This window comes from Rhea americana, unplaced genomic scaffold, assembly GCF_003343005.1.
Source record: "Rhea americana isolate MKP2758 unplaced genomic scaffold, rheAme1 scaffold_292, whole genome shotgun sequence".
Classification (NCBI taxonomy): domain Eukaryota; kingdom Metazoa; phylum Chordata; class Aves; order Rheiformes; family Rheidae; genus Rhea; species Rhea americana.
In genome coordinates this window covers 84,160-106,005 of record NW_028186415.1, presented here as the reverse complement: position 1 = coordinate 106,005, position 21,846 = coordinate 84,160, and the positions used below count along the sequence as shown (strand labels likewise).

The window sequence follows — 21,846 nt, the reverse complement described above, 5'->3', positions numbered from 1 at the left end:
TGTTTGCTGAGAGAAGGGGAGGGGACTTTCCTATAGCAGGTTTGCTAACAACAGAAAACATTTTTTTTCCTGTTAGTGGTAAATCTGCTCTGGGAAGTCTCTGCTTGCTTCAAAACTGCTCTTTGTCCCTTCACTGGTGCTGCATACTGAACCAGCGGGGTTTGTGGCCTTGCACTCTGAGAGGGAGGAAAATAAACAGTGGAGGAAGCAGTGAGTAGAACTGTCTTAAAATTATTTTTTTAAAAAARGAAAAAAAGAGTAAGGCATTATGCCTTGGSGTAAAAAGTGATCTATTTAACAATCTAGAAATGATGTTTGGCAGAAGTATTCTGAAAAGAGAGAAGAATACCCACATGGTCAGGTGGGTGAGATTGTACTCCTGTGCATGTGTTGCCAGTGGCATTTTGTCTGTATTTCACATGACAGCTGGCAGTGATGTTACAAGGCAATAAATAGTCTGCTTTCTTGTCTTTAGGGTTCAAATGACTGATCATATGAAATTTTAGGGAAGTTAAAACTTTTTCTTTATGGCATCTGGAATTGTGCCAGGCAAGGCTAAGATAGCCTGAAGAGCATCAAATTAAAACTATGCGTTAAAACTGTAAATGAAAGATAGATTAATGTAAAAAAGTGGAAGAAAAGWAGAGAAAATGAAAGCTATGCCCCCCCTTCCCCGCGGAGCTGAAACAGCTGTGCAGTGAAACTCTTGATAAATCAGATGTCCAATTCTGTGAGTCCCTGTGGAAGAGAAAATGTTTCTGTGGGGGAGAATAATGAGACRTCTTGCAGCACATTCTAATCTGGAAGGAGTGAAGGATAAATATACTAAAAAAGAGAAGGTAGCTGACGGTACTGGGCGGTTCAGTTGTTCCATGTTTAAGCAGTATAAAGTCAAGTCGTGGCTCTGGGTCTTACAATAGCAAGGCTGCATCCGTTATCAGGGTAAAATGTATTTATACTGACAGTGAAAATTAAGGCGAGAAAGTCACAGGCACAGTAGTGCTTTCTGTTAGGATCTGTATGGACTGAGCTAGAAAACAGGACATAGTGTAGAATTTGGAAATGCATGTGTGGTATTTATTCATATTAGCAAGCTGACAGTTGTTGATTTAACAATGAAAACAAAATTTTTCAGTTTATATAAAGATAATCCTAACTCAAGAATTTCCTTTGCTATTTGCCCTTGCTCCATGTATGCCGTGCACTCCTCATCCCCAAAGATGTTATAAGACTTCTTGAAAACCAAAAAACTTTCTACAAATGGGCACCAGAAGGTGAAGGGGTACTGGTGTTTTCCCCTCAGGTCTTCCTGGGACTTATRTTCAGGAAACTGTCAGATTTATATCTGGATCACCAGAAAGACTCTCAGGCCCTCAATTTTTAGATATAAAATTTAAGACCAACAGAACACGTGGTACAGGCACAGAGGATATTTACAGATTAAGGATGTAAAGATGATCTTTCATTGATTTTTTTATCTAAGATGCATAAGAAAAAATATTCACATCTCTCCCTTCCTAATCCTTAGCAATATTCTTTGCATTATGCATACCACTTAGTTACCTTGACATGACCTTTTTTCTCAGTTCAGTCAATGTTTGCATAGTTTGAAGCTTATAGAAAAAATCCTATTTCTTTTTTGCCAATGTTAGAAATGCCCCATAGCTGCACAGCTCAAGCCAGAAATCTGTTGTGTTCATACTGGCTGTACATACCACATATCTTTGTATGTCTTTGAATGGAGGATGTTAGGTTGACAATTTTTTGTTTGATGTCCGTGTTGATGGATCAAAATTAAATATATCTAAAAGGAGTTGTTTGAAGCCCATATATGTGCTTACCATAACTTTATCTTCAGATTTGATTATTACTCTGCCAACATTTTTTTTTTTTTTTTTTTACTGTAATGATTTCTTGTGACGGGTATTTCTACTTTTCCTTGACCCTTTTCCATTCATAAAGATCCCTGGGGATATCGGAAACATTTTTTAGAGTATAAGATACAGATAAATGAACACTTCATTTTTGCTGAGCTTTGGGCTCTTTAATACTGAATCTAAACTGTCACAGAGCACCAAAAGCCATGCAACTCACAGCTTTAGAAAGCTCCTGAACCTGGAGAGCTGCCTGCTGAAGCCTCTGCAGCAGTGCAAATCAAGAAAAGTGATCTTTGGTTACCAGAGATGGGGAAATGAATGTTATCTCGCACTTTTGCAAATAGCTGTTCAAAATAGTAGCTACACATATATTTTTCAGTTACAGCACTGGTAAAGACCATTGACCGTACTAAAAGGTACAGATATTCAAATAGCTTGTCAAATTTGATGACGTTGTTCATCTGTTAGCCACAAAATGTATTGTCTGCTCAAGATAMCTTTTTCTTAAGAATATTCTTACCTGCTTGCTGTGCTCCACCAAAAGCCCGTGGGATGCAGTGCGGAAGTTGCTGCACATTCGAAACCGTGGGCATGTAACTCTGGGGGACTGGAAACTGCCTCCTTCATCACCCACCTATATCAAATACGCCTGACTCCTGATCCTGTTCCTACCTGGTGCCACATCCTACTGCCCCATCAGAGGTGATCAAAGGCAGTCTTTACCTAAAGGATACCTTTGATATTCCCTTTGCAAGCACCTCACTCCAATTTACTGTAGTTTGGTCTAGACATCAAAGATCTGAAGCACAAGACAACAGTTCAAACCATTTTACTTTTAGAGCTACTGGTGATAGAGCTAGTCTGACTGAAATTTGTGTGCACATTTGGTTCTAACTCTTTGAAATATATGGTCAGACATTTACTTATTTGTATTATTATGAACTTGAACTAAGTGTCTATTAAAGCAGTGGAGGTAATTACATACTTARTAAAATGGAAAAGGAATGCTGCTTCTGATTTTTTTTATCTTGTTTACGTACATAGGAGTCTCAAATGTAAGGTCTCTTTCTCCTCATCTCAGCTAAGTGTTGCAAGAAGACAGTAGTTTCAGAGAAGTCGTACCCATATGTCCATTTCTCATAGCAGAAAAAAGGGAAGAGAATGATTCAGCTCTTCTGTCTGCCATCTGTACGTGTGGCTTTCTGTCATTGATGGTAAAGGGCAGGGAAGGAAGAAAGCATGTTATTTTACAATCCTTCCTTGACATCTTCCGCCCTTTTAGTGGGCAAATGTGGATCAGAATATAATTGTCAAACACATGTCAGATAAAGCCTTACAAGGAAGTTTGCCAACTCGTAGTCCCCAAGCTAATGTGAATTTTTAAAAATCTAAAATATATTAAATATTTTCCTGGTACAATTTTMATATTAAAACAATTGCTCTGCTAATCACTGTAGTGCAATAGAATTATGAATATTGTTAATATTGTTAATAAAACCAAAGCTGGTTAAATAAATGCGCTAATTTCTCAACTTTCTCTGGATTTGTTCCTTAGCTAAAATACAGACCGTAGGTAAATAACTAATGGTCCTCACATCCATTTTAAAGGGTGGAAATCAGAAAAGCAGCCATGTAGGTCACTTCYACCATATCTAAAAACATTAATAGCCAAGTTTTTGCAATAGTGTACTAATAGCAGTATTTTATATTGAAGTCCAAACAGAATATGTAAGTGATAGCCTAACATATCTCTGTTTGGAATTTTACCATTAATCAGGCTCTTCTTATACCAGCAGAGGTTCTTAATTTATAAGTTAATGTACTTCCTTTTCTCTACTAATACAAGAAAATTAACACAGAATTTGTAATTTCTGTGCTAAATTATTTGCATAATTTATAATTTTCAGCTATTTTTTGGTCTTTAAACAAATTTCTATTAAAAATTATCTGTTGTCTAATATTTTCCTTGTTTTAACAATCAGTTATGTGTTTATTTAGATGACTTGGATTAACTCTCAGATCATCTAATTATATATTTTGAGTGTATAAATACTAAAATGTAAGATTTCTTCATGAAGTTTTACAGCAAGATAATGGCTCTTTCAAAATACAGAAATATGAATAATTTACCAAGAGATKAAAATATAGCTCATCTGCTAGTCTATGGTAAAAATCCATTGTTTGATCYTCTAAACTGAGGGAAATGTGAGATAACTTACACTTTTTAAAAATAAACTAGCTACCTTGTGCGTAGCACAGAATTAAAGGCTCTCTTGCGGCTTTGGGAAGCAGCAGGGAACRTAGAGGGGCCTGCTGCCTCGGGGGCCATATGGCTTTCAGTTTCTTTCTGGCAAAGTGCATGAAGCGAGCCAAGAGCCGGGCAGAAAATGAGCCTTGTTTCTCATAGCAGTTGAAATGTCCAGCTGGAATCTGAGCCTCATCCTTCCTCATAATTTACAGTGCAATGTGATGTCGTCTCTGTTTCTCTCAGTCTGATCTCTGGAAAAGTCTTTATACAAACCATCTGGGCTATAGCAGGTTTTGTAACCATAACTCACATAAAATACGGATAGATATACTCTTAATGACTCTGGTTTAGCTCTCATGAGAGTCTACCCCCGTTAATTAATTATCTTGTAGTGTGGTATTAGGAAAAAGTTCTGAAAAAGTGTTCAAAATTTCAGCTTCTCTGCCAACACTTTAATCAGTCTATCAAAATAGCCTTTCCAAAGTGAATGTGTTATTTATTGGAAATTCATTCGTATGTCTACTGAGATTCTGTGCTTAAATTGTCTTGCGGTAATATAAAGCCATTCAACTTCTTTGTTTGAATCAGCATCAGGAGCCAGTAACAGTTAATGGGCTAGTAAAAACCGGTTGCAAACAACTCTTTGCTGGTTTTTGCTTCTACCTCTGTTGAAAGTTAGTGGCATCATTCTCTGGGTTGATCTGCTTAAGTAYATTTGACATTCAGCAGTGGTCAACTTAGTGTCTTGTGACTAGGCCTTGCTGGATTGGAAAATAATACTTTTTTATACACCCATTACACAAATTAAGTCATAAATGTGTTAAAAACACTTAGAATCATCAACTATTTGTAATCCACTTTGTGCCTGGTTAATAAGATAACTTTCTAAAAGAGAGGTACTGTATACAGTATTTTAGATTTCTTTAAATTATTTATATACATTTTCAATTTTTCAAATAATATCTTCCATATCTTTCATATCATTTTAATACCTTTGTTATATGTTATGCACAGACATAACACTATATTACTGTTTAAAATTTTAAATACCCTGTGGTTTGAAATATATCTTAAATATTGCTTATGAATTTCCAAGTGAAAACCATACTAAAAGAATAAAGAGTAGTAAGTTGTTTCATTGTCMCTTAGTAAGACCAAGTGGTAATTTTTAGGGGGTAGGTATTGCCATTATTTAATGTGAAATCTCCTTGCTGAAATGCAAGAGTGTACCTTGTCACTTGGTGTGCCAAGAAGTCAAAACTCGCCCATGAAGGACCATGCATGAAAACAGTAGAAAGTCAATAACTAAATTCTATGCAATTTCTGTGTAGTTATTTCCGGAGTGTTGAGTGCTTGTGCATCGTTGGTTCTGAACAGCCCTCGCCTGTTCAGAGAAAGTTTGTACTGGATGTAGGRTCCCTGGCTTTCTGTTCTGTCATTCTTATACACGTGTACTGCATAGTCTTCCTTGCACCTTAAAAGTAATCACTTTTAGTTAAAATACTTAAATCCTGTGTAAATACTTCTCAAGTTGGGGTCTTCAGRCCACTTCTTCTTACTTCTGCATTCAGTGTATTTTTTCCTCTTTCTGCCTTCTTCAGACTCTAAAAGTTTTCCGTGCTTGACTTTTGATCTATTTTTCCTTCTTTTTCTTTCCACTTGACTGAGCTCAGGAAGGCTTTTTCTACCTAAGATATAAGGCACAGCTTGTGTTAGTTTGTGTCAGAAGCTRTAGTGATCAAATCTGGAGAACACCTTTTTGCTATCTATAACTGACAAAAGAAAAAGCATATTTTGTGCATTTGTAACTAGTCTGAAACTTATGTACAGTATTTGTGGCATAGTGTAGATTCAGGTTGTTTTTTCTCTACTTTCTAAGCTTATTCATCATCTATGTTTGGAAGGAAAATTGTGGTTGKATACCTGTTTTTCAATATGCTTTTCTTCYAGTAACCTAAAGTTGATTTGAAAGGTACAAKAGATTTGGGRTGGGAGGAAGAGAGACAAGTAGCAGGTCTCCCTCAGGTAGCCTGCTAGAAGCCAGCTTCAGGTGAGTGGTCCTGGTGCTGCCAGTCAATACTGGCAAAAATAAAAGGGGACAGAGAGAGCTGCCTGCGTGGTGGGGACCTGTAGCTTGACCTCTAGAAAACCATAGGTTTTTCATCTTTGCTAGGAAAAGGTGATAGTGGGTGTTCACTACTCCATTTAAAGATGTTAGGAAAAAGATGAAAGGGAACACTAACCCAGTGATTTTGAAATAGTGATGGTGGAGAGTGTGAGAATGTCTTTTTAAACCTATTAAGAGGGCTATCCTGTACTCCTGCTATTAGCCTTAGCCAGTGCCTTAGCAAGGTGTTTTATCACAATGTTAATTCTAAGACTTACTTTTACTCCAGAGCATTTACAGCAAGACTATCRTGGTACAGTCATCAACTGTTACTTTACCAGTGATATAGCAGTCCTCTGCTTACCTTCCTATTTTATAGGCTTTTTATTTTACATCATTATATTTGAAATGCAAGTCTGAATAGTCCCACTGTTTTTAAATATTTGTTACTGAAAATTAGGAAAAGGGATATTTTGTCTCAATCTTCAAATAGTTAATCCTGATCATTAAAACAGATACATTTCCTTAAGGTGTCAGAGGACTTGGATAAGTGGTTGGATTTAATTGTAAAAGTGGAGGCTGAGTGGGAAGAGGTTATAAATGGTTTGCATGGTGGTACAGAAATGTTAATGTTTAAATATTAATCTATTGCCATCTGTCTTGCTCTTGTTACCCACATGCTCTCAGCCAATACAGATAGCATAACTGCTACCCAAATGTTCACAGCAGGAGTAAGTAGTTTTGTTTTGTAGGAGGGACATCCCAAAAGCCAGAGACATTATTCACAGGTATTTTGTTTTGAGGGATGCAGTTTACATCCTGAAAAGATAGTACTAATTCTTTATCTTTAGATTTATGAACTGCTAGTATTTCACTTAACTGCAAAAGGAGGTTCTGTGCATGTGTTGTGACATTCAAAAGGCTGCTGCTGGATGCTAAGCATTATTAAATTACCTGCAGCATCTGGCCCTTTAACAAGTCCCTGGCAGGACATTAAGATTTTATTTTTACTCCTTTTTTCTCCTCTGATGTTCAGACATCTCATTAATTTGGTAAGAATATATCATTCTACCTAGGAGTGGCTTATGTGAAGGATGTAAAAAGGGCAAATAAATGTGAAGCCATTTTATAATTTTATTAAATGCAAAAGTACAATTCAAAAAAAAAAGAAAAAGCGTTGAGATCTTCTGATACTCTCTTTCAGTGCTACAAAGAACACTCAGAAGAAATTCRATAGCATGCTTAAAGAAATTCAGTAGCATGTTAAAGATGTAGCAATAGCAAAGCAATTTATCAAAAAATATTGCRAGGAATAATTTGGAGTCTTTATTCAGCCAAGTTCTCTGTAAAAAGTCACTAAGTCAGCTGTAGGAAATTAGCCTCAGTTTCTATATGTGGACATAGATCGTCAAGCTTGGAAACACTTACCTGTTTATCCATAAAAATAATTTGTCCATGCAAAGTCATGAACCCTGGTAGATATAAAATCCTAGCTCATGTCTATTACATGACGAGTATCAAAACCCAAAAGTCTGCTAGTTAAAACTCTTTACTAGAATTTGCTCTCTCATGTCTTTGGACTACTAGAGATTACAACTAACTATTATGTCACAATTACTGTATGTTTTTTAAAACTATATTTTTATGTCAAAGTTTACTATCTGTTTATTGCATTACTATGTCTGAATCCTGTAAAAATACACACTTCCAAAGATGACTTCAGACAATACTGAAACTTTAGTCTCACATTGCACAATACTAATTAATGGCCCTAAATGGGAAATAGCTGTTTTGTTGTGTTTATTTATCAAGATAATTATGTTTATTGGCCTTTTAACTATTTTGCCTCCATTAAGAACAGTATGGAGTTTCAAATACCGTATTATGCCAATGCTAGAGATTTTTAATTCTGCTGCTTGTAGATGGGCAGAGCARTCTTGACAATATCTGCTTCTTCCTTAGGTTATTCTTAGGGTGATAAATATTGCAGTTGCAGCTGAATGATGAACAGATGGCACTGAATGCAGGATTAGCTGATTATTTAAGAAATTCTGTTAGATTTCTTCCTGTGTATGAAGAAGAGTGTTCCATAAATCTGAAATTAATTAGTCACCTGGAATAGCTATCACTCAGTGACTCACTAATGTCAGTTATAAATCTAAATAATATGTAATGAGCATTTTTTCCAAATCAAAATTAAGAATTGCATTGYCCTTAAAATAAGTTATTCCAACATGAGAGTCTCAAAATTTATGAGTTTCTGTTGCGAAGTTTTGGATAAACGGTTTGTTTGGAGAAGCTATTTTGTTACTCTGAGCATCTGTGGATTACAGAAGCACCTCAGCTTTTACCACCTTAGGTTGTTGGACAGTATCAAAAAACGGAATATCAAAAATATAAGACAGTTGAAGGTTATTTGCAAGTCAAAGACAGGTGGAGGATGATCATGGAATCTATGCTAGAAAGTCAAGAGGAGAGACTTCAGAGCATTATCAAATAAGCTGCTCAGTTTCCATCATATTGTTGTCTCTTGGGCATGCTTGAAGATCTTGTATTTTGTATCAGCTGTTTATTAATAGGAATGTTAAAATCTTCCTACTCATTTTGCTTTTGGGAAGGAGGAAGTAGTTTCCTAATATGTAAGAGGATGACAGTGGGATTCTGCCACTCACTTGTCTTTTAAGATAGAAAGAGAAGTCTATTAAATTTCTATCTCAAGTTTGGTCTTTTCTGTTTTTTTTCCTGATTGTTTATTTGTATCATTTTATTTTTGTTTTTCACTTCTTTTGTCTGTGGACCTTATATACGAAGCCAGACACTAACTTGCCAGTTCTATTTTTCTCTGTGATGGAGTGATTTTAGTTTGGTGACCATATTACCGAAGGAAAAGTTTTTCCTTCTAGGCAGTCCAGACTGAAATTCCACCAGTTCTGTTGTAGGTTTTTTCTCTGTGTTTAGAGATCCATCTGCATCTAGTTTAGATTTCCTTCCAAATACAAAATCTTACATTCCTTGGAGGACATTTTAGATTTCCCCAGGATGTTAAACTAGTCCCAATGTAGTAAGATCTTAATCCTAGARGTATAGGCTATAACATAGCCTAAGTGGTGCATTTGAAAGGTAGACAATCTGGAAGTGATTCAAAGCACAGATGAAGACACTGAATTTAAGTGTCAGCAGGGCAGGAGTCTATATRCGAGGTAGATGTCTTCATCTGTGAGTTGAATTGCATCGTCTCTGYTACAAGCCAAGAATGAATCTTGTCRAGAAGCTTAATCAGAAGAGACTGTTTCCGAAGCTAACTGCCAGAATCTGCTTCTATCCTGCCTCTGCAGTTTGCCTAGCCCTTGTCCAATGCCAAGGACAAGGGGACAAGTAATTTTCTAAATAGATAATAGAAAGTCAGGTTTATCCTGAGAGCTGAGCTGAGCCATCATCACCCTGTGCAGTGATGCTAGTTGCTCTGGAACCTGCAAGTCCAGTTCACTGGCCTACTCAGTAGCAAAAGGGATTTAAATAATCATGTCCTGGTCATCATGCAACAATTTTCCACTTCAATTTTACCACCTAGATTGGAAGTTATTTTGTAAATAGATCATGAATATTCCTCAATGCTTTGGATATATTTTCATTAATCCTTACTCAGATGAAGTGATGTTAATTAATATGAAATGCTAACATCCTTTATCATACATGACTTTAATAGATTTGTACTATCTTTAGTGAAAGCAGATAATTTGCAATGACATTTTTTCCAGAGAAACAGTCACTTTGGAAAAACATTTGTGTATTATAGCCTGCCCTATATTACAGCTATCAGTGTTGAACTGATTTTAGAAATATTGAAATATTTTTTAATATTCCTTTTCCTATAAAGCTTATAGGTACTCTAGTAGCTCATATTCTTTCTTTCAGTCCCCTTCTCTCAAATGTGATGGACTGAATTATTCAATTCAGAAAGTAAAATTTGCATTTTGAAACCTTTTAAAGATATTATTCAGTGCATGCTGAGTGATACTGTACACTAGTTTCTAGACACAACTGGATATAGCTAAACTCCATGGAAAACTATGAAAAAAACCCTGCAAAACAAGTTGTATCTTTTAAACAAAATCTGAAGAAGAATGTGAAAAAAAAATTGAAACCACAGAGCAATAATTTAATATAGAGAATACAAATACAGTTGTTTAAGTTAGCACTTAGTTTATATTAGTAAATAACCAAAATGTTCAAAATGTATGAAAAGAAGAAACAAGTTTCAGAATATGTATGTTTAATACTTACAGAGAATATTAACAATAAATAGGAGAAAACTGAAATGCTTTTCTTCTTAAGTCTTCACAAAGCAAGATACATAACAGTAAAGAAAGAGAAAGGTCACAAGGTAAAATCAGGAAGAGAAAATGTAAAGAACACTTAGGTCATCTGAATGTATTTCACTTCATCATACCCCAGTGAAATTCACCTCAGAGTGCTAAAATGCTCAAGAGAAAGGTATTTGCACCATTAGCAATTATTTTACAGAGCTCATGGATGACAGATAAGGTCTCAAAGGATGAGAACAGGTCAAACATCAAATCTGTTTTTAAGAAAAGAAAAAAGCCAAGGGTGTAGAGACTTACAGATAAGTGATTTTCACTACAATATCTGGGAATTTTTTAGAACATTCAACAGAACAGTCAGACCAAAAATATCTAAAGAAAGTATATGATGATAAATAGAAACAGTTTTAGAGAGGAAGAAGTGACCTTATAGCCTGCAAATGTTATATTTCCCCAGGGAAAAATGTGAAGTTTCTATTGTGTCTTTTAGTTTGATCTGTATGATAAGGAAATTTTGTACTCCCTTTACTGTCTTACTCTTACTGTTGCTATTTAATTTGATTGTGCTGTTCATTAAGCACAGCATGTGGTCATGTATCTCATACCACGTACTGTTCTCCTTTTTTCTAAACTCTAATTTCTTTGCAGTGGCATATGCTGTAAATATGTTCCTGAGACTTAATAGGCAATTCTGGATTTTCGTAAAACATGTAATTGCCAAACAGCATAACAGTGACCTAAKAGCCTAACTCAGCTAATCAAGGCAGTGGAAACTTTCCCACTAATTTCATACAGAAATGTAATGCACAGAYTGCTCCAGAAAGTCTCAACTTCAGAAAGATATATAATATGACTTTGTATATGATTTCAGTTGTGGTTCAAAAGTGTCGTATCTTAAAAAGCTGAAAGTTCCAAGGTTGAGGATAATACCTTGAAAAATTCTCATTTCTGTTTGGTACTATTCAGTTTGTATTCATCATGAGAAAGAAAAAGTGAAAAACTTGCTGCTCTCATTCACACGTTGGAGTATTCCAAAATCCTTAAAGATTATAATTAAGTGACCTACATGAATTGAACATATAGGCTTAAGTCAGCAAAAGCTAATCAAATGTAGTGTGTCTATTTGCTGATACCAAAAAGAAGGATRTATGGACTATAGAGGAAGATACATGTAGTAAATATAATGTAATAATGTGCATAAAAATAGGAAGTACTATTTATAACTGTATGTAGTATAATATAGCAATATTATACTACACAGAAACCTCCATTCAACTATCAAGATCATGTTTTGAATAGATTAAACTTGATGAGATTATAAGTAGAGCGAAAAGAAGTCTTCATTACATGATTAGGTGCCTAACACATCTTTCTTAGACTTCACTGAGCTCTCTTGTCTAAGGACCCTTATAAGAGATCAGGATACTATAGCTAAAGTTATAGCTCATCAGCTCAGCCATAGGAGCAGATGATGCATGTGCTTTTATCCACCACAGAAGCAAAGTAAACATGTAAACTTAAAGTTCAAGCAACTTTAAGCTAACTTATTTTAATTTCATTTGTCCATGCATATTGCACTCAGCTGATGAAGAAATAGAAACTATACTGTGTCAGGCCAAAGGCCTCTTGAGCCATCTCGTGTCTGAAAATATCCAATGGAAAACACTGTGTGATAGAGGTAGTAGGAGGAAAAGCACAGGTTTGCTTTCATGCAGGTGTGRCCCCTATAGAAGTAGCATGGAGAGYGCTGTCCGCTACAGCTCTTGTACAGCTTTCATGCTTGCATACGTGAGGTTACACACCCACCACACACCAGGAAGGCAAACTGAAGGGAGGATGTATTCTATCCATTGCGAAGGTGGCAGGCATTTTCTTACAGATCTTTTCAGGAAATCTCTAGAAAGAAAGTCTGCCTGAGCAGGCAGAATTTTACTGTGACCAAACCACGGAGACAGTGGGTCTGTAGATCACAAAGAAGCAATAACCATGCTGCCACCATGCCTGTTTGAGTTAAGTAGTTCTACTTTGTAGTCTGATTTCTTCTGGATATTTTCTATAGAAAGATGTGTAGCTTATCCCTATGCTAATAATCTGTGTTGACAATTGGTATTATTCACTGTAGTTAGATGCTAAGACAGGTAACAAATACGTGTGTTATTTCYTCTGACCTAACACTTACTCGTGTTTTCCTTATCTGGGTCCTTTTCATTCAACCAGGAAACCTCAAAGCTCAGCCTCTCTCCAAAGCAGTCATCTCCTGACAGCTCCATACCAGGGCCGTGAACTACTGACAGACTCATCTAGTTTTTCTTTAACTGTCACTATCACCTTTTTTTGATATATTACAGAGACAGTCCCTTTCTTTTCTTAGCAAACAGAGCATGCAAAGTTTTGTTATTACCATGAATGTTTGCTTGTGTAGGTATCTTGCTCTGAACTGAAAGCTCACTTTGTTCAACTTTCTCAAAGCCTCCCTTCAGCTGATACGATTCCTTCATTTACATTGTTGCTTTTACATTCACTGAAAAATATCTGAGACCTCTGGTGGCCAAAATAATATAATGCCTACTATTCCTGTGAATATTAACAAAATTGTATCTATAAGTATATTTCAAAAATACTGAATTTAGACCCAGCTAGGGGCTGAATCTTTTTTAAAAATGCTTTATCTCATTTATCACCTATCTCAAAGGCATCAACATATTTTCAAAAACTTTGTCATCCAAAAATATCCTATATTTAATAAATTTTTAAATAACCCATTTTATATTCAAGAATCAAAAGAATTTCATTATTTTTGCATTACATGGATCATAAGCTCATGTTAATTCATTTTGAATTCTAAGCGCTGTATTCAATTTAAATCAGCTGTTTTTATGCATATTTCTATATCTGAATTTGTTCTCCATCAGATGGATAAGGAAGATGGTCTAGAAAACAGGTACAACTGGTAGTGTTCATCTATGTCCGAGATAAGCATATAGAATTTCTTTATAAACAGAAGAGAAAAAAAGTAGCTTCTTGTGTGTGTAATCTTATCTAAAGATAGATGCCTAAAGCAGGTCAAATAAATCGAATTCTCAAATGTCTATTTCTTTCACTTGGTTGTTATGCAAGTCTAGATACTAGCTACATATAGACCTCTGTAATTAGATGAGATGCATCTCAGGGAATGCATGAAGTGCTTCCTCTGATCAGTTTAGTCTTTTTTTGCTCAACTTTTTACATTTTTTGACACTGATAATCTAAGGGTCATTTTTCCACTAACGTTGCCCTGGCCCATACACTTTACAACAGTTATTCAGCCACCAGACAGTAGGACAAATGGATGCTGTGAAAAGTGGGAGTGATGTGTTATACTGCCAAGATAGAAAGAACAGCACAAGATCCCCTGGAGATACAAATAAAAAAAAGTAGATATTCTTATTTTTTAAAAAAGCAAAATCCAACAAATTTTGTTTGGAAACTCTTACAATTAGGGAAATTCATATTTCTAGTTTGTCTTTCTTGTCTCTATAGTAATGATTTTCTGTGTCATTTTTCATGTTCTCAAACAGCATACAAGTATCATTATATCTATTATATCATTTAATGTAAAATTGAAAGGGAGGTGGAAATCTGTGGAAACCTTCCAGAAAAAAAAAAAATGTCAGAACTGAATATCCTTTCCCACAGCACAAAGTATGATACCATATGTCATGAAGCAAAATATTAGTAGCTACAAAATTCTAAATTCAGGATAGAGATGGTTCCTGTCTTGAAATTTAATCTTCTTTAGCCTTAATCTTGGTTTCAGTACTATAATTCTGTATATTCATGTTGCAACATTTTCATTTAACACATCTTCACTACGTTCTAGTTAAAATGAATAATTTTATATTTTTGTACTTTTTTTAATGCAGCCGATATAGTTAATAGTTTCAGTTTCCGTCTGTAGTGCAGCAAGCATGTGCTATAAAGCATCATAAGTATATGCAATCTATGGATGAATACTTCAGCTCTATCCTTCAAATGAATGGAATTTTACACAAACAATTTAATTCAGCATCATACAGCTGAAATTACAAGTAAATAATCTTCCTGGATACAAAGAAGACAGGGGAGTTTGCCAAGGACATCCCTTGAACCAGGTTACAGCTACYGAGAAGCTGACTGCATCTTTAATATGATGTGCTATCATCAGCATAGCTCAAAAGCTTTCTCAGGTGGTCAAGCTCTTGATAAGAATTACCTGTCCAGGCTGAATTTGGAAGATAGATTTACCTGTATATTGCCCCAGACTAAGGTGTGCATTAGCCAAGCAGATATGACATTCTGGATTATTTGAAAGTCAGCATAGCCAATAGTGTGATTCCTCTGCAAGACTGAGCTAAAACTTGTGCGGATATATATATGTGTGCAATGTGTTRATGCAAATGCTTGCTCCTATTTCAAATAGGAAATGAAAATGTAATGAAAGAGACTTCTGTTTTCGTAGATTACTCTGTAGGCAGTTTAACTTTTCAAAACCATTGTCATGACATCCCCGTCTGGTTCCACATAAAAGAGACTAACTTAACATGTATTAATTTTTGTTAATAATCTCTCCAGTGACTTGAATAAACTAACAGCTGTTTCAGTAGTAACTGTGTAATAATAAGGAACAAACTGCTAGGTCTTAGAATACCACATAAACTAAAAACCTTTTTCTTTTAATATAAAAAATTAGAACTAACCCTATAATGGTATTTTGGACTAGCTGAAATCTAGGGATGTGTTTATACAACATGCAACTGAGGAAGCATAAATGCTGAGTGTCTAAAATATAAATATTGCTTAGCGGAAGCAATCGTCTTTGCTAGTGATTATTGTTCTGTAAGTCATTTTTCACAAAAAGTTACGTTATCCAAAATACAGTGCTGTTTTTAAAGTGGAGGCGTTGAGGGGGGTTTCCAAAGGAGGGCTGCCATTTGCAGTGATACAATGAGTATGGCTGTGGCAGGTGTTTTCTTCTCTCTGATATCTCAAATTTCTGTGTACTTCACTTAGAGCAGAATATTTAAGAAGAAAGGATGTGCTCAACTCAGTCCATCTGGGTTTATTTACCTGCTGTAGCACAGACATCCTTCATGATCTCTAGCTCGATATTGTAGGAGAGATTTTTAACTTTTAAAACCCAAGAACATTTCCTAGAAGCCTGACTTGAGCAAGCTGTGYGAGTGTGCCCAGCTGCAGGTTGTGGGGAGGCTCCGGGGTGCGGGAGCTGGCTCTCGTCCCTCCTCTCGCTCTGGTTTCCGTCCAAAGGCACAGCTTCCTGCACCCCTGCAACCCAGGCAGGGCTTCCAGCACGCCCCCCTCCAGGCCACCCCTGCACCGGTCCCGGTCCTGACAACCACGCTTGGACTCCGCTCTAGGGAACTATCTGCATTTTGGAGACTGATGGCACCCTTATTTTTCTGTAACCCCTTTTCTGTCTGCAAAGTGGATTAAGAACACCATGCTGCATATGTAGCGGTGTTTAAAGACTTTAAAGTTTGTGAACTCTTTAATTATTGTGTTATGGTAAAGATTAAATGCTATATTTGATCATAACATGATCTGATATTCAAGAGTTTCAGGCTTCTTAACAACTATCATAATGCCCGACATGAATCTATGAGATTATTATTTTAAAATAGAATTCATATTTGTTGTTGACTGCAAATTATGTCTGTAACAGAATTCTTACTTGTGCTTTTCCATGATAAGTCAAAATGCAATCCTCATGAAATGTAATATGATTTGTCTAATTTTGAACACTGGATATCTACTCAGCATTGCTACTACAGGTTGGATGACTAATCTCATGGCAATTTGAGGGTCATCCTGTAATCATTTTTTTGTGCTTTTTTTCTCTAAAAAAAGGCCATAGAAAGATGTACATTCTGTTTATGTAGGATATATTTTTTTTCAGGGATAAATAAATAGATGAGTGTGGGAATTGCCAAACATAAACTGCTTTTATAAGCATATAGTCTAATATCAGCCAAAAATTCTCTCTCTACACTGGAATACTGTATTATAGTAGGCTATAAAAGAAATAATTCTAGATTCCTTTAACCTTCCCTTCAAACTTACACTCTGGAAGTCTAAATGATTAACCACAGACCAGTCTTAGGATAGAATGGAGTTTACAAAACAATTGAAAAATAGAATTGTGCAGGAAAATAAATACTCAGTTCCAGAAAGAAATTATGAAGTCAGACTTGTGATTAAAAGGAAGAAAAATGATCTTCTCTAAATTTTACATGAGGGAATATATTTTAGATCTATTTTAATATTGTTTTCATAAATTTTGCATTATATGAATGATTTTTCATAATATGCCTTTTAAATATTTTAAAATGAAGAGCAAATATTTCCAAATAAAAAAGTAAATACTATATCCTAAAAGTATACCAAAATGGCATGTTTTGATAGCGTATGTATTTTTTTCCATTCTGACAAATAATTGGGAAAATGAGATTAGACTTTCATTTGACACAAGTAATTTTGTCTACTGTCCCAAAGTTGTATATTGTACAGAGTTGCTGGTGTCAAGCTAGTCTTAGGTTAGGCTGTGATAATCTGTAAATTTGTCTGTTTACCAAAATTAGTAATTTTTGAACCCTACAGTGTACAATTTTATGAGGGCAAGCTAACAGCTTAGTAACAGGCCAGGTTTTTTCCCATCAGAGGATATCTTAAGTTTAATGGCTAAATAGTAGCACACATGCTGAGTTGCACGCTGTATATTGACCTATATCAAATGTGAAATTGGCACTTATTTTATCATCAATAATTTATGCAAGAACTTTGATTTTTTTATCTCAGACGTCTTCCTTCAAAGACACAAGTTTTCTGGGAGCACTTACATTCAACAAGAAAGCATTGATCYTTTTTAACCCTCTATGAGACTTCCCATTCTGATCATGAGAAGCATTATAGAATAAGCATTTTTGTATAGTACTGTCTAAAGAGGATTGCACCTTGGTTTTGTTACTGTGATCAGTGTTTGCTCATGACTATTAAATGTCATTGTAAAATATATTTTGAGCATTGAATAACAGCTGTGTATAAATTATCAGTGGATCATATAGTCCTTAAAAAACAGGTCATTTGTAATTTCTTCAAGTATTTCAAACCAGTGTATAGGTTATTCTATTTACTCCCTCTTCCAAGTAAACTATGTGATAACATCACCAATTTTATTTTCAGATTCCTAATATCTGAGTTACGTAGCCATCCCTAATTCATAGACTAACAGGACATGGTCACCAGAAGTATGATTTATTTTGCAGTATAGTGTATAAACAACGTATAAAATTCAGATATGTGCAAACTATGAAGCAACACTCGCAAATCCACCTTCTTAATCCACCAAATTAACCTTCTATTTCCTGCTTGTGTTTCTGCCACTAGACAGATGCACAACCTTCTAACTGTTGAACTCGCCAGAGGCCTAATAATGCCTACTTCTCTCTGAGATTCATAAAATAAACATTTATATAATAAATAAATACGTATTTAACAATTTTTAAAATGGGTTCTTAATTTATGATGCAAAAGAACTGAGTATTCCTCCCATCTGTATTGCTGGCATTTTTTGTGATGCTAAAGAAGCAGCTCTACCTGCRCTTTGTCAGGGACACCACCACTGACCTCTGGAAGGTATCTAAGAGCAATGATGAATACAGTAAGACAGTTATGTGAATATATGTTGTGGCTACGTTTATTCTAAGGAACAAATAGACTTTGTTATGTCTTTTGTTAGTACCTGGTCATCCTGGGATGTTCTTAAGACTTCATCTGTATCACGTGGTTAAAATTAAGTTATCTGAAATCTGTCCAATTCTTTTTTTTTTGGTAAAGATTTAGTAGCTTTTTCAAACAAGCCAGCAGCCAACAAGTTCAATTGTATAAGGAGAGGGAGAAAATACCATTTTACACTTTTAGAACAGAATAAATACATCTGATTTCAAGAAACAGGTATACCACAAATGTTTTTATAGCTCCTTTGCATTTACTTTTTCAAGCCCATGGATTAAAAATAACCGTTAATTCTTCACAGTGCAAATTTAAGTTCATCTGAATTTAAGAAGAATCTTTTCCTTTATTTTTTTTATTTATTACAAACAGATTCTGCAAATTATAGGGCTGTGAGAATGCCTCATCCAAATTAGCTATCAGAGGTTTTGTATGTCTTGTTATATATTTTGATAATGGTCCTTATGTATTAAATTGAAAAAATTCCACATTATGGAAGCATGTATTTTTCACGCCTGTGCCTGAATAATAAAATGAAATGATAKGCAGGATATTTCCCTGCCCATAATACCTTCCCCATGGTTTTTATCCCTGTGGATTGATGAATTATTCCAAGTAACTTGGTGCTTTAGAAATCTAACTAGGGTTCAGTGAGAAAATTGTCAAATAACTATAATCGAAGGTGTTGAAGTTTGCCTTCCAACTAGTTACGTAGTATGCAGTTGATCACTTTTCAACAACATTTGCGTAGAGTTCTGCTTTCACTGATGTATGAAATAAAATAAATTAAAAACTGTAAAAGAGGACTTGAATGTCAAAACACTGAAGAATAAAGATAAGCTCTGTAAATTGAAAAGGATTGTGAATTTTAGAGAGGTTTGGTATCTACAAATTTTCTGAACTGTGCTATTATACTCAGTCCCATAGATCTGTTGAATCTCAGGGTTTTTTTGTTTTTTGTTTTTTTTTGTTTTGTTTTGTTTTGTTTTGTTTTGTTTTTTTGGTGCCTAGAGATATTTTAGGACTTTAGTTTCATAAAATACAAGATAGCTTATGGTACATCAGTTCACCATTTAATTTTTTTTTTTTTTTNNNNTTTTTTTTTTTTTTCTTTTTTTTGTTATTTAGCTGTTATTTAGCTGTTCAGGTGCACAATAGAACTGAACGATCACCTAAAAACGCCTTTCTGCCATGTTCAGTTGTTAGCTGGTCTTCACTGTCAGGAAATTGTAGTTTAAACAGTAGAAGCCCTCAAGAGGTCTGCCTGAACAGACATTTCAAGATCTCAGAGTTTAAGTACATTCTAAATTCTTATGTTGCCTTCYACTCCTGGCTCTGAACTACTTGGTTTTTATAGTTATTTCAGATTCTATTCTGATATGCAGTAGTGAAATAGTTGCTCTGTAAATATGTTTAACAATGTTTGGTAATACAAATTATCTAGCAGATTTACACAAAGCTATTTTATAAAAGCCCAATATACTCTGTGTCTTTTGGGTATTCCTTGCATGTTGATGATTGCTTATATTTTTATAAAATATATTAGATGAACCATGCACTTCATTTCAGGAGCTGATGCTGTGGAGGCCCAGTGTAAGAGATTTGAAGTGAGAGCAAGTGAAGGTGGAAAAGTACTGTTTTCTGCAGATGAAGATGAGATTGTCATTGGAGCTGACAGACTCAAAGTAACAGGTACAGTAACAATAAGGTTTCTAGATGGATATTAACTCTGTGTTTTTGATAGCCTTAGTAATAATTCACCCATGTATCAGACTTTGTAAAATTTTCTTCCGCTGCAGAGGAAAAAGTTTTATCATCAGTGACTGACCAACCAAAATATATTTCATAATGCAACAAATGGATTCCTCTATAGGCAAATTTGAACTCTGACTCTGCAGGACCAACTGTAGTATAAATTACGTTTACCACAGGGATCTATTTTTTATAGGTTATCATTAATAAGGCTTGTTTTATGGTGCCTATGCCATTTGCTTAGGCAATGTCCCTTCACAGTGATTAAAGTTACCATTTTATATTATGACCTTTGGTTGTTCTATATTCAAAATATCTGGTCTAATTTTGTGTGAATTAAGAGCATGTACTCTGCTTTACTTTAGAAGGCTCAACTGGAATGTAGTAAGCTCAAAACTTTTCTTCACCTGGACATATGTTCAGTAGAATAAAGAAAATAATTCTGACTGTTATTTTACTGCCATTATAGAATAAAAAAATATGTCAGTAATTTACTTGATATTAGAAAAGTGTTAATTTATAAAATGTCAATTAGATGGATTTGCTTTAGGAAATGCTGTAACTCTGACTGCTTAATAAAATTGGAACTTATGCTGGACCTGAGCTATCCAGTCATAATCTAGAATAAGATCCAAAATCTGAAACAAAATTGTTTCACTGGTCAAGAATGATTGGCTTTAAGACAATCTATATCTGGAGGTGATGGAGTTACAGAGTTTGGAAGCTGAACATACTATTTCTAAAGCTCAATTGTATAGAAAGTATAAGATGGTTCTGGTTTGTGATGACAAAGATGAGAGATATACCTGTTAGTCTGCAAAACTAAGATATGCATTGTTAACAAGCATAAACCCTTTTAAAAAATTCTTAGGCAGTTCTATTTCAATGTAACACCAGACATAGTATTAAAATAGCTTTCCCTATGCTATTTTCTTACATCCAGTTCTGACTAGACTCAGGAAGATTAGATTCAAGCTATGATTGAACTTTTTTCATAAACGTCAAAAATATATATATATATATATATTATCGCTTGCCATTGTGTATGGGATAACTTTTCTTCCCCTTTTATGTGATCTCTGTTTATCTTCTTTAGCCCATCATTCTTTTTTGAATACTGCTAAACCAAAAGATTGGACTTTTAGACCCAAACAACTAAGTGATGCTGCGGTAACCACTGTAATATTATAAACTTTATCTATTTACTGAAAGTGGATGTGGGAGAGCGAAAAAACAGTGTTTTGTTGAGTCAGCAGCATTCTTCATAGRTAGTAGTTTTTAAAGATAATTTTACCATAATAAAAACCTAAGAGAATAACCAGAAAAGCATGAGAAGAAGAAGAATCATACTGAAGCCCTGTTAGCATTCAAACTCAGTCAGAATGTTAAATACTGAGGAAGTTAAACATACAATTGACACAGCAGATTTCAAAGCATGTGTCATAAGTTATAAAATAAAACATCTTACAAAAGTCACTGAGAATTAAATTTTCTGCCATTAGGAAATATAACCATGCGTTGTTAGGTGTCATGGTAAAATTTTTTTTTTATCAGACTTCAAAATAAAAGCATTGCTCAGCTGTGTTTAACTTCAAAGTGGCTTTAGTACCTGAAAGTACCTGTTGATTTCGGCAGGATTATAAAGCAAACGAACAAATAAAATTGCTTCAGTGATACTTATTATAGATATAGGATTCTTCCTTGTGAAAAGAATAGGGTTTTCATCTTAACTCTAGATGAAAACCTGACTGTATTTATTTTAATTCTAAGCACCAA

The 21,846-nt window shown here is 34.9% G+C and overlaps 1 protein-coding gene across 1 annotated transcript in view; it reads left to right on the top strand.

Annotated features, from left to right (window-relative positions):
* The window catches only part of SGCZ (sarcoglycan zeta), a 218,468-nt gene that overhangs the window by 149,145 nt on the left and 47,477 nt on the right, over nucleotides 1-21,846 (top strand). The window contains exon 4 of the mRNA XM_085309147.1: nucleotides 19,888-20,010. Within this exon, the coding sequence (XP_085165273.1) occupies nucleotides 19,888-20,010 (123 nt within the window). The remainder of the gene's footprint in view (nucleotides 1-19,887; nucleotides 20,011-21,846) is intronic.